This window comes from Podarcis erhardii (genome assembly GCF_964252035.2).
Source record: "Podarcis erhardii genome assembly, chromosome: 1".
Taxonomy (NCBI): Eukaryota; Metazoa; Chordata; class Lepidosauria; order Squamata; family Lacertidae; genus Podarcis; species Podarcis erhardii.
The window spans coordinates 106,197,480-106,224,163 of NC_138497.1; the positions used below are offsets into that span (position 1 = coordinate 106,197,480).

General features: G+C 42.3%; 1 protein-coding gene across 2 annotated transcripts in view; it reads left to right on the forward strand.

The window, feature by feature from the left end:
* The first annotated feature begins 8,130 nt into the window (after positions 1-8,130).
* GALNT13 (polypeptide N-acetylgalactosaminyltransferase 13) overlaps positions 8,131-26,684 on the forward strand; it is a 157,969-nt gene continuing 139,415 nt past the window's right edge. The window contains exons 1-2 of one of the 2 annotated variants that reach the window (XM_081872160.1): positions 8,131-8,551; positions 24,950-25,186. In XM_081872160.1, the coding sequence (XP_081728286.1) occupies positions 25,045-25,186 (142 nt within the window). In that variant the 5' untranslated portion in view covers positions 8,131-8,551; positions 24,950-25,044. Of the gene's footprint in view, positions 8,552-8,795; positions 8,909-24,949; positions 25,187-26,684 lie in introns of those variants that run through there. The other variant, XM_081872161.1, reaches the window with a different exon arrangement.

A 26,684-nucleotide genomic window follows, 5' to 3' on the forward strand; every position in this document is an offset into this window, starting at 1 on the left:
AGCTCCACCACTGTGAGGAGCCACATGTGCTGTGCCCCCAGGAAAAATGTGCCAGAGCCATCACCCTTGCAGCCCACCATGCTATGCCCCTTTCCAGATGTTGGACAGCCTCAGCCAGCATGGTTGGTGATTGGGGATGATGTGAGCTATAGTCCATCAACATCTGAAGGGCCACAGGTGTTCCCCATCCCTGCCCTAACTTCTCCTATGTTTCTGGGGACTTAATAGCAGAAGACAAATATGATGGCCTTGTTTACCCTGGGCCACAGCATCTGGTAGTTTCTCAAGGTCTGTTTGCCCCATAGGCATGAAGGCTCCATTAGCTGTCGTGTCTAAATAAGGATCTATAAAGATGGCAGCGTCCCGTCCCCGCCGCCACCCCCCGTTGCATCTGTGCGGTCAGAACAACCACAGCACAGTCACTGCAGAAAACTATTCATTTCAACTAATGCTGTCCAAATACGGCTTTTTCATTATCTGTCTTCACTTCCACAGCTGCACATCAGCCCGTATGAGCATGAAGATGAACACACACACAGCGTATATGCCATGTACCTATTGCAGCTGTGTTTATTTAAGTCACATCCACCAATGCTGCCACTTGTCCACCCAGCTGTGCATAATTTGCTACAAGCTCTCTGACAATATATTGGAGAGAAGTGAGGCTTAGGATGTTTTTTTCTTAATGACATGGCATAATGAAGCTGCTGTTGCCTCTCCAAACAATATGAAATGCTTCTCAGTTGAGAAGACTCTCTATTTAAGTTTCCAATCTAATTTGGGGATAAATGATTTACAATAGGGCACAAGATAATTAAGAAAACAGTGTGTACTGTTTTCTTCTTCTGAAATCATTGTCCTTTGAGGGCTCCCCCCCCCAAAAAAAACGTAAGGACATCTCATATGAGTTTATGGATTGTTTCCATACATTTCCTTCTTTGACTTCAATTTGGGATGGTTATTGTATTGTATAAGCATACAGTATCTGGGTTTTGTTTTCTGATTTGTTTTTTAAAAAACACCTTTCTAGGACCTGTGAATTTAAATTTCCTTTCTGCTGATTCTCAGATTACCACCTGCCACCCAATTAGGGAAGCTCTATTAGGAGGATTGTGTTTCCAATTTCCTTATAACATATCATGTAAATGGTTATGATTTGGAAAATGTATTGATCTTAAGAAGGAAATCACTTCTTCTACTGACAATTTGATTCATGATGTTATATTCATGACTGACTTTTAAAGATGGCCTTTTATTTCACTTCTGATTTGCTAAAATTATGACTCAGTGGAAGAGCACTTGAGAGATTTCTATCTTCATCTTAGAGTAATTTTTATCTTTTATAATTAGCTTGCGATCCATATTTTTTCTTCTTCTACTATTCATATGCTCTGGAGCGTTATGTCTACATGGCTAGAATGAAAATAGACTTAAGCTTAATCTCTTCTGTGTGTCCCATCTGTCATTTTTAGAAGACAATTTCCAAATTATTTTATTTTCAATATGCTCTTCTCCTGTTTGTTGCATCCATATATCTATATTTTCCAGAACCCACTGGCATTTATTCTCATCAGTTCCTGTTGGGTGAAGTTGGCATCACATTAGCTATAAGCATCTACGCTTTGTTCCTGAGTTCAGAAAGCGTTTGCTTTCAAAAGCATTCAGAATTAGTCTCTTTTTCTGCACCAGTTTGCAAAGGGGCAGGGGGAACGGTTTTATGTTGCTTCTTGAATTTTTTCAGGATCCAAGCATTCTGCTCCATTAATGCTTAGGCTGTGGAAGGTCTGTAGTGTGACATATACCTCACAGGGTGTTCCTACGCAAACACACTTGGGAGTAAACCTCCAGTGAACTTAATATTAAAAGGAACATTTACAAAGCCACTGAACTCAGTATTATTAATAAGAACATTTAGGAAGCCATTGAGTTAACTCTGCTGAGTTAAAATGGATGAAATGGGCATTCTGACTTTCACTTCAGAATTTGAAATAAGCCGCATTTCTACAGAACATGATTTTTCTTACTATTCTATGGTTATTTGTGTAATTTATTTTTCTCTGCAGTCTGGCTGCGGAAAAAATCCTAGGCTGCCTCCTTCCCCCACTGTTAAATTAGTTCCCCGCCATTAATTGGTGTATGATTTTATGTTCCCTGGATTGTGTTTTTTTTTTTAAAAAAAAAAAAGAACAGCTCTAAATGAGAAGCCAGAATAAAATTAATGAGAAGTCACAGGTAGCACAAAGCTATGTTTTAGACACTCCTACAAAGACTGACAGAGCTTTGCTGAGATGAGTATGAAAGTAATAAACTTGTAATAAATGTCACCAAGATGGGTGCCTTGATTGGAAGAAAACTCACATGCTCCTTTTCAACCACTGAACCTGTCAGTTATACAAATGAAAATGCACATTGGGAAGAAATAGGCAATAAATCTTTTACTCGGGAGGAGAAAGTTTGATTGAACATGAAGAAATATGGTGATAAGTAAATTAGCTTCCTGTTAATACCAAAGGTGGCTTCTTTTGAATACCAGCCAATCTGTCTTAGGACATAATGAATGCTTAATAAATATGCATATGAGGTGGGGGTTTTTTCTTTTTCTTTTTACAATAATAGTGGAATTGCTTCAGAGGCACTATCCGTTTAAAGCAGTTTCATGCCACTTTCAACAGTCATGGCGTCTGCCAAAGAAGCCTGGGGCGTGGAGGTTGCTGAGGGTGTTGAGAGTTGTTGGAAGGCTCCAACCCCCAACCCACCCAATACAGCTACAATTCTCAGAGAAGGATTGATTGTTAATCCACTTCAGAAATTGGGAGAGGAATTGTTGTTTAGTCGTTTAGTCGTGTCCGACTCTTCGTGACCCCATGGACCAGAGCACGCCAGGCACTCCTGGGGGGTGCAGGGGGCCCCGGCTGCACCGGGCGCAACATCTGGGGGTTAGGGTTAGGGGGCGCAAATCCATGGGTTAGGGGGCGCAAATTACTTGCCTTGCCCCGGGTGCTGACAACCCACGCTACGCCACTGCACTCCTGTCTTCCACTGCCTCCCGCAGTTTGGTCAGACTCATGTTCATAGCTTCGGAGAGGAATAGTGATCTCCTAACCGCCCTCAGCCCAGCTTGATGTCAGGGACTGGGTAGAGGAGGAATGGTGGAGACCACCTCCAAAGCCTGACCCTTCCAGAGAAGAAGAAGACAGTTCAGAATTACAACAGGGGTTTGAGGGAGATCACAGCTCAGAGGAAGATGAGGGGGAAAGCTGGGAAATAATGGGAAAGGAGGAGGATGAAGAAGAAGTACCAGGGGGGCAACAGCTGACTGACACAGTGTCTTTAGAAAGCATTCCAGACCCTCCCTCTCCCAGAACCTGGCAAGCATTGAAAGTAAGAGAGGAAAGAGCTCAAAGGCAGAGGACGCTTCTTAGCACATGTAGCACTCATGCATGAGAAGGTGGGAGAGACAGAGTGGGTGGAGACTCACTCGGGACAATGTCATTGTTCCAACAGGCTGCATTCCCAAGCCTCTCTCTGTGAATATTGAATAAAAAGCAGATGGTAAAGACTTTTCCTTGTCTTGTCCATTCCTGGCAACCTGACATGGGGGTTGGTTCCTCTGCTGCCTGACACTCAACAAACTACAGCTCCCAGGATTCTTTGAGGGAAGCCATGGCTGATTAAAGCGGTGTATATATGGCATATAAGGAAAATGGTTGACTTTGCCATCACAGTTGTATGTGATGGCAAAGTCAACCATTTTTTTTTTTAATTTCCCAGCTCTGGAGGAATTGAGCCCTTCTGTTATATAGTTGTGATGGGCATGCCTTTGAATTTATTTTCAGTTTCACACAGAACAACAGCCTCCAGCTTCTACACAGAATATGGCACTACACTCTTCACCACATTCAGCCTGATGAGAGCCAGGAAGATGAACTTGAGGAAAGTCTCTACAGCTTCCTCACTTTCCCAGTGGAAGTTTGACACCACATGAGCGCCATGAAAACTTACAGAGTCAGCAGGGCCATTAGAACTAAAAGAACCAATGGATGGTTGGCACTTTAGGGTGAAATTGTCCAACCCTGGGATACAAGGGTCATTTCATAAGGAAATGTTGTGCTGCTCTAGGTGTTTTTGGACTCCAACTCCCATCAGCCAGTGCAGTCAATGGTTTGGGATTATGTGAGTTGTAGTGCAGCAACATTGGGTGGGCCACACGCCTCCCATCTCTGCCATAGAACTTGAGTCTCTAATTAACAAAAGCTTTGCAAAAGAGCTTAGAAAACCTGTGCCAAAAAATATGGAAGCTATTTGCTTCCACTACATTAGCCTAGTGAAAGAGAAAGCATGCATGGGGCAGTGGGTGACTTGAGCTGTACTGTGGTACCTCTGGTTAAGAACTTAATTCGTTCTGGAGGTCCGTTCTTAACCTGAAACTGTTCTTAACCTGAGGTACCACTTTAGCTAATGGGGCCTCCCACTGCACTGCACAGCCGGAGCAAGATTTCTGTTCTCATCCTGAAGTAAAGTTCTTAACCCAAGGTACTACTTCCAGGTTAGCGGAGTTTGTAACCCGAAGCGTTTGTAACCCGAGGTACCACTGTACTAATCCTCCTCTCAACTACAGTACTAAGAAGAAGAAAGCAATCTTTGGCAAAGAAGCAGAGCGAGCATTTCTAAAACAGAATAATAATAATAATAATAATAATAATAATAATAATTTATTATTTATACCCCACCCATCTAGCTGGGTTTCCCCAGCCACTCTGGGCGGCTTCCAAAAGAATATTAAAATACTGTGATACATCACACATTAAAAGCTTCCCTAAACATGGCTGCCTCCAGATGTCTTCTAAAAGTCTGGTAGTTGTTGTTCTCTTTGACATCTGGTGGGAGGGCGTTCCACAGGGCGGGCGCCACTACTGAGAAGGCCCTCTGCCTGGTTCCCTGTAACTTGGCTTCTCGCAGTGAGGGAACCGCCAGAAGGCCCTCGGCACTGGACATCAGTGTCCGGGCAGAACGATGGGGGTGGAGACGCTCCTTCAGGTATACTGGACCGAGGCCGTTTAGGGCTTTAAAGGTCAGCACCAATACTTTGAATTGTGCTCGGAAACGTACTGGGAGCCAATGTAGGTCTTTCAAGACCAGTGTTATATGGTCTCGGCGGCCGCTCCCAGTCACCAGTCTGGCTGCTGCATTCTGGATTAGTTGTAGTTTCTGGGTCACCTTCAAAGGTAGCCCCACGTAGAGCGCATTGCAGTAGTCCAAGCGGGAGATAACCAGAGCATGCACCACTCTGGCGAGGCAGTCCGCAGGCAGATAGGGTCTCAGCCTGCGTACCAGATGGAGCTGGTACACAGCTGCCCTGGACACGGATTTAACCTGTGCCTCCATGGACAGCTGTGAGTCCAAAATGACTCCCAGGCTGCGCACCTGGTCCTTCAGGGGCACAGTTACCCCATTCAGGACCAGGGAATCCTCCACACCTGCCCGCCTCCTGTCCCCCAGAAACAGTACTTCTGTCTTGTCAGGATTCAATCTCAATCTGTTTGCCACCAGCCATAAGACTAATATATACAGGAAGGAACAAGTGAGGCAGTGTGGAAACAAAAGATCTTCTAACCTCCATCCCCCTCTTTCTTTCTTTCTTTCTTTCTTTCTTTCTACCTTGTACTCTGAGTTTACTCTCCAGAGGCAATAAAGGTGAGACATCCAGTGCTGAAGTACCCAAGAAAATAGCTCAGATATTATATTGTGATAAATCACATGAACTAGACAGTATTCTCTAAGAGTCCTGAAAAATTTAAAGTCTTGAAAAGAGCTGGACTACTGCCAAAAATACGTAGTTTATCATTGCACACAGCCACAATATTAGAACAGTGGACTGAGTGTCTCGTCTAGCTTTTTAAAAAGGTACTAAGATTTGTGTGAGGGACACAAAGGGAATACATTTCATTAAAATATGTGAATGCAAGGTTACTTCAACCTTCGTGTGTGTGTGTGTGTGTGTGAGTGTGTGTGTGTGTGTGTGTGTGAGAGAGAGAGAGAGAGAGAGAGAATCTCAAATTATCAAAGACTTTTAAAAGAAGAATGTATTCCTCACCATAGTATTATGTTGTTATCTGTCAAGAAAATCATTGTGCCATGCAAAATTAACAAGCAGCTTTGGTTTTTAAATGTAAAAACTACAAGTTGTGAGCTTTATAATTGATATCAAAGCCTGGATTACCTGAAGCTCTGCAGTCAAAATCGTAATAAAATGAATAAACAGAATGTGGTATTTTCAGCAAATACTAGAGTAATTGAAATAATAACTCTTTTTGCTTTAACTCTGCTGACATGACAACCACAGTTGAAGGGATATAGAAGTGATTGCCCCTCCCCAACTTTCTTTTTTTTAGAAACTAAAGAAAAGTTGTTTATGTTTTTAATTTTTATTCAAGTGCATTTGACCTTGTGGATGCCTCCAATTAATAATCACGCACAGGAAAGAAAATCAGGTTAGAGCTCATCATCTGAACATCGTCTTAGAATGCAATTCTAGAAGGTTATATATTACAATTTAAACGAATAGCAATTTATTTTGCTATTGTATCTTTGATTATTTTTTATTTTATGTGGGTAAAAAGCCCATGCTGCTTTAAAGAAAGACCCATAATTATACTGGGATATACCCATGAGTCCACTCTAATACTATGTGACATGGCATTTGAACATACTCTTCCTTTCTCACCCCAATTCCTTCTCCAATACACAGTGGCTCAGTATCTCCATATCTTTTCTCTCCCTTTTATCTGAGTGCCGCATGGATGAGGAATGTCTTGTTGTCCTAAAAAAGAAACTTTCCCAACTGGGTGCCATCCAGAAGTTGTTGGACTCAGATTCCCAGCAGCCCCAGCCAGCATGGGCAACAGTAAGGGAAGATGGGAGTTGCAGTCCCCCTGGTATCTGGAAGGCACCGTTGGGTGGTGGTGCTGTATTAAGGCTGTCATCGCATTAATAAAAGATTGGCAACCAGTCATATCAATTTTAATCAAAACAAAGAATGGATTAAATTTGTATGAAAACAACCGCTCTGAAATTGGCTGGTTGTTGGTTTTTTTTTTTTTTTAGATGATGGCCAAAGTCCACAGCAGTTTTCTTCAGTGAAGGAATGTTTTCTCTTCTATATGAGAGCAGGAGGAATTCCTGTTCTAACAAGGCACCTGTTGTTGGCATCCCTCTGTATCAAAAGACTGAATTCCTTCTCCATCCCTAGTTGACATTCAGTCATTCAGAATGACCCGCAAATCCCCTTTCTAGCCAGCCTCCACCAACCAGCTCACACCCCATAATATATGTGAAGTAAGGTTGCAGTGTCTACACTTGCTCACACTGAACCACATTTGCTGTTTTAACACCCATATTTAACTTTGGAGAGATCCATCTGGAGCTCCTTGCAATAGCTTTTGGTTTCGACCACGCTGAAACATGTATTGCCATATACTGGGTCTCCTCAGTGCTCACCTTTAACTCCAGGTCATTTATGGACAAGTTTAAAAAGCAGAGGTCCCAATACAAATCATTTGGGGAGTCGACTTCTTCCATACCTCCCCCTGTGAGAACTGTCCATTTATTTCTACTCTCTGCTTCCTTGGTTACCCAGCCATAACCAATAGCCACCCAGGAAGATGCCTTTAGAAAAACATTGGACAGGTGATTCCCCTCCCCATTGCCATCCCTTAAAAATAAAGCACTTCCTAGGTCCATGCATCGCGTAGCAATCCTACTGATGATTCCCATGCCGATGAAAAAGCACGTCAAGTCCGCGCACCAGAATAGCGGCATTAGCGGACTCAGGGGTCCAATCATCGCGGGAATCCCACCCCAACCCTTTATTTTGCTTTGAGCTTCTGCCTCTGGGGAAGCGCTTGGACGGCTGCGTGAAGGCGGCTCAAGAGAGATGCAGAAGGGCGGGCTGGTTACGTAAACAGACCTAGCGGCCGGAGGAAGAAGAAAGCTCTCCAGGCTTTGCTCGGCGATGGAAGGAGGCTCGGGAGGCGGGGCCAAAGCCTCTGCCACGCGCTCCCATTGGCCGGCTCCGCTCTCCCTCTCCTTTCTCTTCTTCTGTGGGTGAGGAGGAGGAGAGGTTACGTAAAGGCTACCATCGTGCGCGAGCCGAGCCTCCCGGCGGCTCCTATAGGAGGAGCCGGGACGAGGGGGGGCGTGACCTAGCCGCTTTTATCGCGGCCGCTGCTTCTTGTTATTCTTACTGGTACTAGTACCCAGCGGCGCCGGGAGATGGCCAGGTGCTGAGAGAGAGGGAGCTCTCCCTCCGCCCCGGACTCGGAGGCGAAGCGGGCATCTTCTGCGAGATGAAGGAGCCTCCTGTGGCCGCGGGGGGAGCAGCGCGAGGGGCTTTCCCCGGGCGAGCGTGACCTTTCGAATTTGGGGGTGGTGGGGCAGTTTTTATTTTTGAGGGGGGCGAGAAGGGAGAACCCCCAACCCCCCACCCCAAATCCTGCCGCTTCAAGTCTTCCCTCAGAGGAACAGCGCGGCGAGGCGAGCTGTCTCTTCGCAGGTGAGCCGCAGCGAAAGCCGAAGGGGAGGGCGGCTGAGGCGCTGGGGTAGCTCCTTAGCTAGGGGCGTGCGTGTACGCGTGTGTGTTTGGGGCGGCAGGCGGCGACGCTCGCAACTTCGGGCAGCGCTTCTGCTCGCTCGTCTGGCGGCGGCTGCTTTTCGGGAGAGAGAGCGCGCGGCGGAGCTCCAGCTCCGGGGCTTGTTGGCAGAGGCTGCCAGGCAGGCGAGCGAGCGAGCGAGCGGCCCGAACTTTCCCTCCTCTTTCTCGAGCAACGGGTGTGCGCGCGCGAGAGAGCGAGCCTTCCACATTTCGCCGCAGCGTGGAGCCGGGTTCGGCGTGGAGAACCGGCCGTGTTTGGTGAGATGAGGGCGAGGAGGGCGCGCTCGTCTTCCAGTCGGAACTAATAATAATAATAATAATAGAATGGGTGGTTGTGGTGATAAGAATAGTAGTCATAGCGTGGTCGCTGGCTCCTCTCCTTCGACGGAGAGGTTCCGTGGCTCAGGCTGCCCGTTGTGCTCGGCCCGTTTGGCTGCTTCTTGGTGACACGGGGGGGATCGGGACGTCTCTCTTTTCAGACACAGCCGAGGGTGCAGTGCGCCTTCCGTGGGACTCGGGGCGCGCGCGGGTGAGAGCTGAGGCGCAGGCAGTGGTGGGATGCTGGGTGTACGGTGCAGTGCCAAAGGTGACCCGGGATCGAGGCGCCTTCCTTGATTCGCCTCCTTTCGCTGCCCGGTGATGCTTTCTCAAGGAGAGCTCTGTGGGCTGCCCGCCCTGTGCTTCTTAGCTGCAGGTCATGGGCTCCAGATGAGGTGCGTGGCTGGGGAAGATAAAGGACAGCTCGATTCGTGATGCCTCTCTGTCTCTCCCTCCCACTTCGTTCCTGAGTGATTGTTGGTGTGAAGGGATTTTGCGACTCTAAAAGGATGCTTCTCTTCACGACCGGTTCAGATCGCCACTCATGTTTAACGATGAGCAAGGAGATAGATACAGAGAGTTAGAAAATGTTCAGAACTAAGGGCTCGGCTGGCATATAATATGAAGGGTGAGCCTTTGAATGGAGGGGTTCAGCCTTGGGATGTGTGCAAGAGGAGCTCTGAAGTATGCCTAAAGTGCCTTCTCCCACATTAATGGAGAACCATTATTGGCCTTTGTTGGTATGAGATCCGGTGCAGAATACTCAGATTAGATGTTCTTCCACACACAGAGATGCTTGAACTACCGGACTTTTCATTTATAAAAAATGAATCACTTGGTTTGCCTTAATATTCTCCCATTGCCCTTTAAATATTTTGTGTGCAGTTGCTCCTTGGCTTCCTGTTACTTGACAAAATAAGGGGCACTGTCTCCAATACAACCCCATTTGGGGGAGGGGGGGAAGTATGTAGTAAAGGCATCTGTGAAGGATGCAAAATCTTAGCCAAGAACATCATTGCCTTTAGAAATATGACTCTGTACGTTTCTAACATGTTTTGTGAATCTTGTATGCACTTAACTCTTGTGCAAAGCCTAGATGGCTTGTATATATATTCCACACATAGACCCAAATCCCAATGGAGCTAAGTAAGTGTGTTTGGGATTGCAGAAAGATTCTATGTACGCTTGGTTGAAACTGATTGCAGTACTGAGTATTCTTCCTTCAGAGTCAGCTCCAGTAGGATTCACCCCTGAGCAAGCGTGCAGAAATCTCTCTAAACTGCAATTCTGTAGAGTCTCTCTGAATGTGGTGAGACTTCCTTCTTTCTTTTTATTTCAAAGCAAGCATGCATAAGTTCAGGGTATCTGTCTCCCTTTCCCCTCACCGATGAAAAGCCAAAATTTCTGTAACATCTTCAAGACCACTTTCGTGCCCACAGTTATAGAAGAGTTAGAACAGAAAATAAGTTTGGTGTTTCAAAGTCATGGTAGATGATAGAGGTACTTCAAAGTCATGGTAGGTGGCATAGATTGTTCTAAGTGAGCCTCTGGGAATATGATACACAGCAAGAAATTTGTGTAAAAATCAATGATCTGAAACAATATTTGGCGGAATATAAAGTTTCACCTACTAGCAATAGCTCAAGGGATGCAACATTCAGACTGCGGGAAACTGGGAAACTCTTTTCATCAAACTACTTGGATCTTATACTGATTCATTGTTTCACAAAAGAAATAAAGCTTGAAATACTTTTTTCTGAAAATTGATTGTAAAGCAGACACATGCTGACATGTGCTGCTTAGATATTGTTGTAGAATTCTGATTTTACTACTGTTTCTTTACTACCTTATTTTCCCCCTATAAAAAAACCTTTCATTTTGACTGGATTTCTTTTTAAGAATAGATTTCTTTGCCATAGGCAGGTGCCAAGATCAAAGCATTCTATGAGTGCTAGACAGCAAATCTGGGTTTGAATATGAATATTGAGTCTATCATTAGTCTTGGGGAAATGTAGCATAATGATAAAACAGAATATTATATATCTGGTCTTGGAGGAGAGTCATGCAAGGAGTCAGAACAGAAACTGCTACCCTTTAGGAGAATAAAGCTGGAAATAAAAATGATGTGCCATGCGCTGTTTTGTTCAACACACACTTTCAGCTTAAGGCTTCCAAGAAAATATAGTTTATCTGTGTTGATTGTATGGTGGGTACCATAGGTTTGATTTGTGGCTCTTAAGCTGCCAAGGGGTAGAGGGATTTGCCAGGGCAGAGTGAGGTTGCTGCTTCAGGTAGTCAAGAAAAGTCTGCAGATGGTTGGAGGAAGAGGCATTTGTGGGCTGTTCTGCCTAAACTGCTAAAATAACTTGATTGGCCTTCGGTACTGTGCACCTTGATTTGGGGAGAAGTACATGATTTGCCGCACAACCACAGGCAGCTAAATGATTTGGGTATGTGTGCTATAGGCTTTAAGAGCCTGTTATACCAGGCTAACATATATTTCATGTTTGTTTGACAGCTTATGACTTAATCATTTTTAATTTCATTGCATTCTTCCACCATGGAACCCACAGTGGACCAGCGGTAGTGACCAAACCAGGTACTGACCAGGCCTGTTTAGGCTCAGCAGGATAGTGGCTTTGTGTGCCTTCAGAAACATACCCTGGAGCCTAGAGTGTGAGGTTTACTGGATGAGATCTAGTGGAGCACGATGGATTTGAGTTTGAAGCCTTTAACAGCCATAGTCCAGGAGAGGGAGGGAGGTGGACATGATCCATCATTTCCATCAGTGCCCTCCTTCATATGATGACAGTTTCAACTTGCAAAGTTTCACAAGAAGGCTACTGATACAAGAATAACAGAGGACCAAGCATGGTAACAGTGCCTGGATAGAGGAGAGACTTCACATTGCCTTGGTGTCTGAAACCAGGATGCTACATTTCAGTTTTTGTATGCCCCTTGAAATGAAACATTCTGGCTACAATGGCAAGGCTGGAGTAACATTGAATTAGTGGGACTTGCTTCTAAGTAAGCATGCTTAGGCCTGCTATCACTTTGTCCCTTTTTATGCAAATGGTTTAGAAACAAAATATTTCTAACAGCAATCTTCTTAACCTAGAATTCTACCTTTGAATGGAAACTAGTGGAATTTATATTTCCAAAAGTTCTGTGGTTCTTCATCCCAGTATCTGTAGATGTAGCCTGAAGTCTGCATAGTAAAGTTAAAGGGACCCCTGACCATTAGGTCCAGTTGTGACCGACTTTGGGGTTGCGGTGCTCATCTCGCTTTATTGGCCGAGGGAGCCGGCGTACAGCTTCCGGGTCATGACTAAGCTGCTTCTGGCGAACCAGAGCAGCTCACAGAAACGCCTTTTATCTTCCCGCCAGAGCGGTACCTATTTATCTACTTGCACTTTGACATGCTTTCGAACTGCTAGGTTGGAGGAGCAGGGACCAAACAACGGGAGCTCACCCCGTTGCGGGGATTCAAACCGTCACCCCGTTGCGGGGATTCAAACCGTCAACCTTCTGATCGGCAAGTCCCAGGCTCTGTGGTTTAACCCACAGTGCCACCCACGTCCCTTGAAATCTGCAATAGCATTCAGGAAAACCTCCGGGAAAGTCTGCTACTTCTTTTCATGCTCCATCTTGAGGTAGATCCCAGTGCAGTTTTTATTCCAAGGCAGCCCGATGGAAGATTTCTGAAGCCTTAGAACATCTGCAAACTCAAAGCATCACAGGAATGCAGGATACAAATGCAATACTAAGTAGGGAAATGGGATAGGCTATCCTTTGTTGGGTGTGCACTTGTTGTCAAACCCATGGTTAGGTTTCACATTTAATGTGGATTATCCATTCAGTAGGTATCGCTTAACATCCACAGGTCATTAAGGAGGGTCTTTTTTTGCATCCTGCCACCATCTGAAGTTCAGTTGGTGGATATGTGTGAGAGGACCTTGTCCACAGAGGTGTCCATAGAATCATAATAGAATCGGAGAGTTGGAAGGGACCTCAAGAGTCATCAAGCCCAACCCCCTGCAATGCAGGAATATGCAGGTGGCCCATATGGTGATCGAACCTGCCATCTTGGTGTTATAAGCAGTACTCTCTAACCAACTGAGCTAATTGTCAGCAGTCCAGAGTTTGGGTATCTCAGAAGGTCTGCTTTGCGCTCTCCCTGATCGCCAGGTGGTTATTATCTTTATTTCAATGGGACTTTGAGCTTAGCTGAACCCTGCTTTTTTAAAATAACAACCACTACTCAAATTTCTACTGCTTCCTTAGTTTATGTATTAGGTTTTAATCTAGTTAAAAATACACGCATCTCGGGCACTATTCTGCAATGGGAAGGCAATATATAAGTGCTATTAATAAATGTGTCTCCCATATGTTTAAATTTTGAGATCTTACATTCAGATTCCCCGAAGGTTACACCTCTTCCACTAAGATTCATGATCATTCATGGGTAGTTATATAAAAAAAAATAGTTTATACTTCTGTTAGACATATGGTATTGAATAGCAGAATCAGCCGCTGAATCTCTCATTAAACTTCATTTGTTGCAAAATGAAAAGCTGAATATTTGGGAATATTACTAATCACCTGAAAATACTGAGTGAAAATTGATTAATGAAACAGGAATAATCAGGGTAAACCTATAGAAAAGGTGAATAATAGTTATTAGGTGACTACTGCATTTTGAACATGCCCTTTTCTGATGTGTGTGTGTAGGTTTCATTTTGGTTTGCAAGTAGTTCAGCCTGAGCAGTACTGTGTTCACCGGTAATAACCACAGGATATCAACACAGGAAAATGTGTGTACTGTTATTTTTATTTCAGCAGACAGTTTTTGTGGGGGGGGGGGTTTGTTGAAAACCCATGTATTTCTATAGAGTTGCCAAACTTCTGTGCATTTATATAGGTGAACTTTTCCCTCCCTCCTTCCTTTTTAAGGTGAAAGTGCTAGGGTGGGAACAGCACCTGGCTGTTAATCTTGGAAAATTCAACACTAGTTGTGCATTTTCTTGTCATGCAGCTAAGAACAACTGTGAAATAGACATGCTTTCCCCTGCAACCTCTGTAGCACCTTGGGAGAAGTGCTTTCACGGTAGATGTGAAAATGATCATTGAGTTTAAAGCCCCTTTGGCAATTTCACCTTTGCAGACTCTAAACCCCCCCCCCCCCCGTCACTGCATGTTCATTGACAAAACATTTTCTTTTGCTTTGAAATGAAGTTTACATATGGCTGTTACTGACTTCTGCTCTGGGTAGGTGGTGCCTACCTGTGCATGTGTGGCCACCTCCCCCCCCCCTCTTTAAAAGGCTTCTGCTTCAAATTCTTGATCTCTAATTGCTCTAATTAGGCTGATCATGGGGGACACAGGTGGCACTGTGAGTTAAACCACAGAGCCTAGGACTTGCCGATCAGAAGGTCAGCGGTTCGAATCCCCGCAAAGGGGTGAGCTCCCATTGCTCGGTCCCTGCTCCTGCCAACCTAGCAGTTCGAAAGCACATCAAAGTGCAAGTAGATAAATAGGTACTGCTCCGGCGGGAAGGTAAACGGCGTTTCCGTGTGCTGCTCTGGTTCGCCAGAAGCAGCTTAGTCATGCTGGCCACATGGCCCAGAAGCTGTATGCCGGCTCCCTCAGCCAATAAAGCGAGAGGAGCGCTGCAACCCCAGAGTCGGTCACGACTGGACCTAATGGTCAGGGGTCCCTTTACCTTTACCTTTAAGCCGATCATATACAATGTGTTGGGAAGAGGGTTCTTAAATCTTAACATCTGTGGGACAGGGATGGGAAAATCTACAGCTGCTGAAGCTGTCTTTTCGACAGACATTCATAGAATCATAGAACTGTAAAGTTGGAAGGGACCCCAAGGGTCATCTTAGTCCAGCCCTTTGCGGTGCAGGAATCTTCTGTTAAACGTGTCTCAAGCCCATAACTCTGAAATCAAGATTCTCATGCTCTGCTCACTGAGCTAGCAAAAGCCCAGCGAAAAGCCACAGGAGCGTTCTCTTCTTCTTAGGTATCTCATCACTATGAAGGAACTTTGGCTAAAGTTTATAGTTTAATGAATCTCTCTGTCTGCACATGCTGCCAATAGAAGGAAGATACTTTTTTTAAAAAAGGTTAACATGTTTCATTATTATCAACTTTATCAACTCAGTTGCTACATTTTTTTTTAAAAAAAGGATTAACATGTTTCATTATCATCATCAACTCAATTGCTACATATTATAATTGTTTCCAAAGCTTTTGAAATGACAATATTAGTGTAAAAAGAAGTAACTGTATTTGGTTGAGGCATTTACAGGACATCGTGCCAATAACATTAATAGTCAGGGATTTCTGTTTTCTTCTTAAAACAAGCTTATATATTTATGTGGAAATATTTTTTTAAAAAATGTCTTTCTTACTCTTGATGTTTACAGGCTTGAAAGGTTTTTGCTAAAGCCGCTGCTCTTTGAAGCAGTTTTCCTTTACATGTTCACTTTAGATCTGGGTACTCTTTCTTTTTGTTTTGGACGACATAGGATTGTGGAAAGGCATTTGGATCTGCATTGATGGTTATAGAACCTTATGTGTGTACCAATATCAAAAGAACATTGATTTTCTTTTCTTTTTTTAAAAAAAGGAATGAACTTTATTTCATTCTGAAAAATGAGATGGGCATTAAATACAAGGCAATAACTTGGTTTATTGAATGGAATCACATATCTAACTGAGACAATGCTTTATCCAAACCTTGTATACATTGCTGCAGGTAAAACCTGCAAACTAGTTGAATTACTAAGCAGGAATTAAACATTGTGGTAAGGCAATAATTTCAACCTTGCACAGTTTATGGGGCTCAGTAGTCGAATCCCAATCCCTTGAGTCTAATAGGCAACTTTAGTTGGAGGCAGGAACATGGGAGCATGTAGCCCTCTTCTGTCTCTCTTTTTCCTTTCCATTTAGCTTTGCACATGTGGCATTGAGACAAATTAGCTACAACATTATGAAGCAAGACTTGTCTGAGGTACAGTAGGTGTGGCTGCAGTGTGAACTAATGGTTTTGAGTTAAATATGTTGTGGAATCAACAGCAGCGTCCCTTCACAACTTGATATTTTTGCTTATAGTGAATGCCAGTTATTGAATGTTAGCTTTAAAAGCAGGGGTGGGGAACCTTTGGCTTTCCAGATGTTGTATGAGGAATGCATGCAGTGTTCGGTATATGGTCCTGTTGCTGGTTATCCGCATTCTACATGGTGTTCTTTCCCCATGAAATGGGTGGAACCATGGCTGGACCTAACGGTCAGGGGTACCTTTACCTTTATAAGGGATTTTGGTATTTAACATTGATGTAATATACTTACAAGGACGCGGGTGGCGCTGTGGGTTAAACCACAGAGCCTAGGACGTGCCAATCAGAAGGTTGGTGGTTCGAATCCCCGTGAAGGGGTGAGTTCCCGTTGCTCAGTCCCAGCTCCTGCCAACCTAGCAGTTCGAAAGCACGTCAAAGTACAAGTAGATAAATAGGTACCGCTCCGGCGGAAAGGTAAATGGCGTTTCCATGCGTTGCTCTGGTCGCCAGAAGCAGCTTAGTCATGCTGGCCACATAACCCGGAAGCTGTACGACGGCTCCCTCGGCCAATAAAGCGAGATGAGCACCGCAGCCCAGAGTCGGCCACGACTGGACCTAATGGTTAGGGGTCCCTTTACCTAATATACTTACCTCACCAGGATTTGAAAAATCTAGAAAGAGAGTTTTTCCAGGAAATCATGTTTGCTTCTTGGTGCGCATGCCTTTTGACATAATGTCATGGCCTCCTCAAGCTTCGTGTGAGCTTCTGTAGAAGATGTTTGCTGTGTGCAAAGTGTGGCAGGTTGTGTAATAAGAAACCTTTAAAAAACACAAAACACACTTCTTTTCTAAAGTTAGTCTTTCTGTAATGTAAGAGTAATGCAAACCATACAGCAACTGGGATGTCATTCATGTGTAAAAGATGCAAAATCTACTCGATAGGCATGTGCATTCTAACCACATTCTATTTTCTTTTCAATTCTGCATTTTTGTTGGTTTTCCTCTTTTTTTTTTAAAGAGAACTCATTGCACATGCTTCGTACACAGAGAAGCCCCCCACCCCCCAGGCAGCTTAAATTCAAATATTTGGAGATTGTATCGTGGAATTGAATAGTTGTAGAGTGGAATTGTAGAGGCTCATCGTCCAACCCCTTGCAATATAGGAATCTTTTGCCCAACATGGGGCTCAAACCCACAACCCTGAGATTAAGAGTCTCATGCTCTACTGCCTGAGCTATCCACAGGGCTTTAGTTACAAAACAAAACAAAACAAAACAAAACAAAACAAAACAAAACAAAACAAAACAAAACAAAACAAACCCCAAAACAATTGTGTGGACATGAGTTTGGGACTTTGGTAAACAGTTATTCTTCATAGGGCTGGGACCTAAACAGCAATTTGGTTGCCCAATAATTTGAAATATCTTCACCCTGGGTGCCTGAGCACCCACAAATTTCAATGCCAGGGCCATTCATGCACCCACAATCGTGCAGCCAAGCTGGCACTCCTGACTCAATTTAACAAACTTTTAGTGTGTAAACGATGTTTGGAAGTAAGTACCATTTATCTCAGTTCCACTTTCTATGAAGGAATTGGTCTACCAAGCCCTTGTTACAAAGGAAGGAAGGAAGAGTTTCTGCTTATCAACAGGTAGCTCAAATCCCATAGAACTCAATGAGGTTTAACCATCCTGAGTGTTTCAAAGATTGCAGCCTATGGAAGTTGCAGTGTCTGTTGAAGATACTGCATTTTCATTGCTTCTTGGAGTAGCTTTGATTGGAAAGAGCCTGTTGACAGTATGACAACAGACCATCTTGTGGAATAAAATTAAGGCAATATCCAGCACTTTTGAAAAAAATAGCTGCAGGTTAAATTACCAAAGGCAGCAATATGTGTATCACAGCAATCATAAATGGAATAAGTGCACCACCTTAACAATGGTTTTTTATGGACAGAAAACCTATTGGTAGAATATTTCAAGCTGAGCAATGGTGACATGTTTATGTAGCCTGATCTATCTTGTGTTTTTTTTTTAATGGTCTTTAGAAATACAAAATATATGTAGCTGTAGTATGCTTGCATTTATTGAAAAGTACCTTAAGTAGGTTTCCCCCCACCCCGACTGTTTTTGACAACTCATTTTCTGTGAATCGTGAAATACTTTAAAAGTTTAAAATCTGTTATAAAGCTGAAAAACTGCACAATGGAAGTGTCAGAGATTCATCTTCAACAGGGGTCAGCAAACTTTTTCAGCAGGGGGCCGGTCCACTGTCCCTCAGACCTTGTGGGGGGCCAGACTATTTTTTTGGGGGGGGGGAGAAGAACAAACGCCTATGCCCCACAAATAACCCAGAGATGCATTTTAAATAAAAGCACATATTCTACTCCTGTAAAAACACGTTGATTCCTGGACCGTCCGTGGGCGGGATTTAGAAGGCGATTGGGCTGGATCTGGCCGCGGGGCCTTAGTTTGCCTACCCATGATTTTCATGCATCCACCTGCAAGGGGATAAAGCCCCACCTATAGATCTAAGTTACTGTCTTTGAAAATTATTTCTGCTTCTCTCCAATTCTGGCTAAAATTCATGTTCACTTTAAAACTTCCTCTTTTTTCTCATTCCCATGTGAAAAGCATGACATATGAATTCAAATTGCTCATAGGGGAAGATCTAAGGCCCTTTAAGTGTTTTGTGAGGGAACACCTTACTAGTAAGGACACAGGTGGGGCGGCAGAGTGGCTGCTAGGCTTCTAAAGCAGAGGCAGATGGTCGTGTCTCACTTGTCAAGTGCAAGATCTTACTTTAGCTGCAGCTGCATAAGCTGTGCTTCACGTTGCTGCAGCTTAAATGGAGAAATAAGATTGGAGCTGTACAACATTATTTTGCCAAGTTGCGAGGTTTTTAGGAAGTGTGTTCTGTTTGCTGTGAGGTATCACTTAATCAATTAGAGTTGCTGCTTTTAAAAATAGCACTCCAAAGTGAGGTGGGACAATTATCTTATTCTTAAGCCCTTAGGTGGAAAAACCTGTAAGGATTGCCGTTATATCCAGAGCATCAGTGGAAAGTAGTTGAGTTGCACTACAGCACTAAAATGGGCAGTTGACTTGAAAGAGAGATAATGTTAATATTAAGGTTGTGTTAGTGGTGACATTCTGTTGTGCATGTCAACCTGCATATTTTCGAGCAGTGTTCTAAATTAGCCACGTGCATTTTTCACCTGGCTATCGGCTACTTGTAACCAAGTGAAGAGGCCTCTGCACCAAGATGACACCTGACATCTCCACCTGACACCTGACATGGAGATGCATGCCTGGGAATCATTGGATCTTGACTGTTTTCACACACTAATATCACATCCTGTAGAATTCTATCAGTTATATTTCATCTGCACAATCAGAATGAATTTCAGGAACCAAAATGGTTTTTTTTTCTGTGCAGCCTGAGCAGGAGCAGTGAACAACATTTTAGTTAATTGTTGCAGTTTGTCTTCACTTAACCCATCCCACTGCCTTGCTCACAGTTGTATAGAATATTCTTAGGTGGTGAATGGGCTGTGCCACCATTAAGAAAAGGAGCTCAGAATAGCCCAGTACAGTATATACTGTGAACTGTCCCTGGATGAAGTGACTTTTCTTCTTTAAGCTCTCAAAGTTCTTAACCTAGCTCAAGGTTGTCATCTGAACTAGCCAGATATTTAACCGATAACCAATCACTGTCAGTCCATCATTTGAAAAATTAGATTTTAGAGCCATCTTTCCCAAAAATGGCAGCTGGACATTCAGTTTTGGCCATTGTAATCTTGGTTTACATAGCTGTTTGGTTCCTAGCTTATATATATTGAGTTTCTAACATTGCATCAGAGAGTCTTGTGGCACCTAAAATACTAACACATTAAGATCTGGCAAGTATAGCTTTACTTCCGTATGCTAAAAGGATAGTTTCTATTAAACTAATTTAAGCTGGCTGTGGAAATAAATGACTAAAATATAATCCATTAGAAGATGATTTTCACCTCTTTGCTGCCAGAAATCTTGGGAACAGAGATTTGACAATTGTTCTTAGCGTTATATATTCACTCTTTAACCCTGAGTACTAAATTCCAGATAAAATAAGAGATCTATTTTAGATATAGTCTTTAGATAGCTTAAAGGAAAGCTACAGTAATCTTCTCATGAAAATGTTGGAAGGAACTTGCGAGGAAGAACCACTAATACTTTTTTGTGTATGAATTCACACTGTTGTGTAGTATCTCAGTGGTGCTCAGGGCAGCTAGCAACAACAGCAATGGGTAGGTTCTATAGCTTTTCTTACATTTCCAAGAAATTGTGCAAATGGAAGCACATCTGTGGCTTTAGTTTTACTTTTCTCTCACAGTGCTCTAGTACAGTTTTTCTAAATCTGCAGTTTCCAGATATTGTACTACAGCCCTAATTGTTGGCCACCCTGGCTGGGGATGATGGGGGCTGTAGTCCTACAATATCTGGGGACCAAGGTTTGTCAAAGGCTGCTGTCATGTAACCTTCCAACAGGTATGGAATTGCAGCTTTTGGATCAAACACATTATTATGCATAGCCTTTCCATAGTTAACATACATTTCTCAGTAGCCCTAAGAACAACTCTACCAGGTAGGTTAGTACCATTATCTTCATGTTGCACATTTGTTTGGTGTGGGTGTATGAGAGAGAAGGCGGGATGGAATATTGTCTTGCCCAAGGCCTGTAAGTGATATTGTGCCAGAGGTAATATCTGGGGATTTCCTGGTTAAATGGAACATGTTCCCAAGTAAATGTGCATAGGTTTGCAGCCTCAGTTTCTTAGCTTCTAATTTCCACTAGTTCCTATTAGCTTTTTAAAAAGTTTTTCAGTCCTTTGCACACTTACTCGGGCAACTCCATTTCCGACTGTTTCATATCGAATATGTTATATTCTCAGTGAAATGAAGTTATTATACCATATGTATTAGAAGTGCCACAGAATTCTACCAAAAAAAATCTGAGAATGCTTGGCACTGCAGGTACTATAGAGAGGACTACTAATTTTGTTGCCAAGCAACTGCTGTCAAATGCAGTGGCTCACAGTCAAGCTGTTGATGGATTCAGCTGGGGAAACTTAAATGCATACAGAGGAAGGTGATAACATTGTTGAATTGAATTCAATAGTACTTCACAGGCATATGTGCTACATAAGTTTTGCAAAAATAATCAGGTCAGGAAAGGCACCTAAGATGTTGGGATAGGGGGAGAAATGGATAATTACTATTAAAAAATGGAGCATCCTGACATTGTTCAACACTGTCCATTCCTAACTCAGTGTTAGATAGATAATATATTGTGAACGGTAAGAAATCAGTTTTGGTATTTGGTTTCCATAGTAAGGAGCAGAAAATGGATTCATTCTCAAAAACCTATTGCAGTAGAACATGCCTAGTAGGAATGTTTGCAGAAGGTATTCTTACATGTTTGTATATTGGTGTGCATCCAGCATGGGGATGAGAACACACAGTCAGGGCCTCAATCAGAGGTAGTGCTAAACCAGAGTTGAATGTTGCAACAGCGTGGTGAGCTTTGAGCTTGCATGCTCCTTCTCCTAGCACCACCTGGTGTGGCTGTGAGGAGGCATTCAGAAGCTTTTACTTCAGTTTTAGATTAAACATGGTTGGTCAAAACACAGAAAAGCTATGATTCATCCAATGTTAACTATGGTTTGTTGAACCAAGACAAATTCAACTCCTAGATATGACTACTATCAAAACAAACTGAAACTTTGAAGTCCTTTTATATAGTTCTTCCTCGGGTCATGTGACTTTGAGCCAGATCTAACTGGAATTGTGTGGGGCTAGTTCTAGGGTAGCAGCTGGGGTTGAAGGGGGGAGGGTTCACAAAACCATTACCCCAAAGTCTCCTACAGTGTTCTTTTGGCCAAGAGTGGCAGTCATTTTGGTGGCTGGCAGTCACATTTCCTCCTCGAAGACAGAATGAGTTTACATCATTGTGATACAGGTAGTTTCATTTTGGAGGACTTTCTTTTTGGGATGGTGGCTGTCTTCTCCTCGCCACGGCATAAATACAGTTGCTTTTGATGATTGTGAAAATGAAAGCTGAACTTAAAAAACCTAAAAAAAAATAATACGCCAACATTATGAGCCAAGAGGAAGATAGCTGAGGAACTGATGTTGTTTTTTCAGAGTCTTTTGAGAATACCCATGAATACAAAGCCAGTGGGAAGCTTGCCTGTAGCCCATGAAAAGTAGCTAGATGTATTGGATAACCATGACCTAGTCATGAATTCCCATGTATGATGGTCCTGTGTTACAGCTGAAGGGCTTCTGTGAAGCTGAATAGTTGTGAGGCTGGAAAAAACTAACTTAGGAGGATTATACTCTGCTTTAACCCAGGAGGTACATTTTCTCTATTAAAATATTACTAAATCATGAATACAGAACAATTATAATCCTCTTTAATGGCAGTACAGTGAGAAGTAATTTATTTCTGTAATTCTCCTTGTCCTTGGTTCAGGATTCATGATGTACATGATCTTTATAGTTGGCCATACTTCCTGCAAATTGATTTCTCTTAAAAGGAAGAGCCATTTTTACAGATATTACTTATTTCTTCTTTATAATGCCCATTTCAGCTTTTTACCTTGTTAACAACTCCTTTTAACTAGTAATGTTTTTATAGCTCTTCAATAATGAGATCCATAAAAGCACCACTTCAGGTAGTTTGTGTGTGTGTTCGCTTTTCCTATGTGATGGTTAGAATAGCCTGACTAATAATCACAATAGTAATAGTAATAATAAATAAATTTTATTAATACCCCACCCATCTGACTGGGTTTCCCCAGTCAGTCTGGGTGGCTTACAACATATCTAAAACCATAATAAAAACACCAATCCTTTAAAATATGTTCAGAATCTCTTGTGTCTGGCAGTGAGCTGGTGAATTTGCAACCCCCTACCTGTCCAAATCATAACATTCTGCATTACAATTCAATTAGAATGTATTTTAAAAGCATTGGGGAGGGGATTGTTTCAGGCCAAAGACTGGATATATTGAAGTTTTTGGGATAGCAGCCAATGTATCTTGGGATGCTGGCCCTGGGCATCTAATAATATAGTGAGGAGGAAATTAAAGAGTCGTGAACCTAACAAACTGCATGCTGTTCTGAAATTTCTCAGGCACCTAGTAGTCTGGTCAGGCATTCCTTCTTCCTGCTCAGTCTTTTTCAAGAATATATGTGTCTCAGTATAATACTCTTATGGTAAGACTATTACACTGAGAACTCTTAAAACCTTAGTGAAATTCTCGAGATGTTAAGGAATATTCAGAAAGAGATGAATTTCCAGCACTACAAAATCTACTGCTTCAGCCAAAAGCATTATGAGCCCTGAGCCCTTTGCTGTATTCTTTACCCCTTGAGGTTTTTTCAGTTGTTTCTTGGGTGCCTGGGGTGAGATCAGGCATGGGTATTGAAACTGCAAGCTCCTTCTTATGTACTTCTCACTGCAGGGAACAGGATGCGACTGAGCTATGTTTGTTTGGGGGACAGGATTTCTTTATGGCTGTGAGAGAGACCTCATCTAACCGGCTCAGGAGCATGCTGTCTCGAAATTTGTGCAGAATTTATCTCCCACTCCAGTCACTTCAAATTCTCTGTAGAGAACATTGAGGGAGAGAGGCACGTGTTCAAAAGTCCACCATTGAGCTTACCCCAGATAGAAACAAAGCAACCGCTAAATAAAATGATAGTTGTTGGCTTAGTTGTCAGATTGTTACTTGCCTGGCCTTAAATGTTTAGTCGTTATTTTGCTTATTATATTTTAATTCTCATTCCTTCAGAAGGAGCCCAGGGCAATGTACAATGGGGAAAAAAACAGAAAAGAATGTGTCAAATAAAATTCATACAAATAACCACAAACATCTATACATTTTCAAAACCATTACATTTCAGAAATTGCTTACAACTTTTATCAGTATAATTATCCTGAAATCAATTATTTGAACAGATCGATGCAGTTGTATGTTTTCAAAAGAAGAATGGTTTTCAAAAGATGTTAGTGTATGCTTGGTGTTGGTTAGATCCAGTTATGGGCTGATCAGCAATACTGGAGATGATATTTTTGTGTGTAAATCTTATCAAGTATGGCAAATGCCATTTAAGGGAGTTGCATCTTACCTCCCCATTTTCACATAATCAGCAAAAAATAAGAAATAAATACAAATGTGTATGTGGGAAAGAGATGCACCTAGATTGGCACTTCTTATCAAATCTGGTGAAAATGCTCTAAAATCTAGCCATCTTGGTTACATGGCCAGGTGTCACTGTGACAAGTACTTCTACTTGAGAGATCTCATTTAGATTGTACAGTTATGCTTGTTTGATACCTATGAGGAGCTCCTCTTCTGAACCAGCATAGATTTATAAAGATTTGTTATTGCTGCTTTTGTCATGTTCATTGCTTAGTAGGGTGGAAAGGAGTTCTCCTTCTTAGAGTAAAGTTGGTTGAGCGCTTAAGGAATTCTGTTTATTGGATCTTGTTTTATTTTTGTATCTGATTTCTAGCATGTTTTTGTTGTTCATATTTTATTGATTTGTAAATCACTTGCAGACACGTTTCTTTGTAGAAAATGACTAATGAATGTAATTGTAGTAAAAAAAAATACGCATAGCCTGAAAACTGAAAGCTTCAAAGCAATCACTGATAAAACACCTGCTCTGTATGTTGTTTGAAAGTTTCTTTCTGAAAACATTTAGGTCTGTTATGTGATCTCATTTTCTTACATTTTATGGAAAGCAACAGAAATCAATAATTTATTCAAAAGGCAAACAATAAAAAAGCAAAAAAAAATTGAATGTGATCATTTATTGTTTACTCGCTATTTAATTTGAATCCCCCTTTCTCTTAATTTTCAGTGGGATGTTCTCAACATTGCGTTCATGCTGGCATCTTTGGCTTGGATACACCATCAAAGCAGTACCCATCTTTACTACTAATAACTGAACAAAGAATGAGGAGATTTGTCTACTGCAAGGTGGTTCTTGCCACTTCTCTGATGTGGGTGCTTGTGGATGTCTTTCTGCTTTTATACTTCAGTGAATGTAACAAATGTGATGACAAGAAAGAGAGATCCCTGCTGCCTGCTTTAAGGGGTAAGGTAAAGTTTGAGGTGTCTGCAATCACAATTTCTTCTTCATAGTAACTGTTGACCTATGCTGCTAAGTGTGGCTGTCATCTGAGAGCACAATTCCTTAAATCATTGAATTTGAGTCGTTTGCCGACAGCTACACAACGATGTCTCCCCCCCCCTTTATCTTTTTAAATCTCATACCCACTTCCTAAAGAGTTTTGTTGATACATGGGCATTCCTAACAAGATTTATGTGTAGCTTACTATCTTTACAGTTAGATGCTAACCATAAGATCCGGCAAAAAAGCAACTCTTCAGAGTTGAGTTTCCAGGCTCAGTCTGGTCATTCTGTAATGTTTGTGGAAGGGGTGTGGGGAGAGAATGTGTACTAAGATCACATTACTGTAGCATGATAAAGCTATGCCCTTGAAGAGACTATTATTTTGTAAGTTAAAAGTATTGATGGGTGCAGATGCATTCCAATATGCTTTAAAAAGATATTGCTCCATCAATTATGCTTTTAATCCTAGTAAATTTATTAAAGGTTTTCCCATTCGGACTCTGTAAGGGTCAAGTTTAAGGAAAAAGCAATTGCACAGAAGCAATAATTACTTAAAAGACTCCCCCACAATGAATGCCTGCTGGCTTGCTTGCTATTATCCTGTTGTACTGAAAATGCAAACATTCTAGAAAAGTTTTAGAAAGCAGTTCTAGAAAAGGTGTACTATCTCATTAAAACTTATTGGCATAAATCACAGATGGGGGACGTGTGGCCCTCCAGATGCCTGACCCATTGGACATGCTGCCTGGGGTTGATGCGAGTTGGGGTCCAACAACATCTGAAGTGCTTTAGCTTTCCTACCTTTGATACGGATTATTTAGAATAGTATTCATGTGTCCATCTGTAGTGTTTCTGTTTGACTTCAAGTAGCCAAGTTAGCACAGTTGAATTCTTGGATATCGCAGATGCTAAACAGCTCCTATGAAAAAAAGAGAGAAAATGTAATGAGGAAACAATTTTCATCAGTGAGTAGTGAAAAATAATTATACAACTCACAACCTAAAAGAAGGAAGTAAAACTTGTTTAATAAATTAGTCATGGTCAATTGTTTTTCCTAGCTCTTAATACAGTGTTTATAAAAAGGAGGAAAAGTACTTTGAGCCTCTAATGGGATTAGGACATGTCGTATCTAACTGGCCCCATTTAACTCCTGCATTTACACATCCTTGGAGTGTATACAGGAGAAGGAGAATGTAAAAGCTCATCATCATTTATGATAAATGTTCGCTTCAATTGATCTACTGATTTGTAGTCCAAACCTGAGAATAAATCAGTCCTCCCTCCCGTTTTGTACTGTATGTAGCTGCATCAAGTTGCTGTCTCTGCTAAAAGTTGAAGTGGCTGATGGATCGTTTCAGTATGGAATGATCAGTTTGTCATCTCCTGAACTGATTCAGCCAGCTTAGTTGGCAAGGCAAGAGAAGCCTGATTCAGCAAAAGAAAGAAAAGAGTTTGCTTCT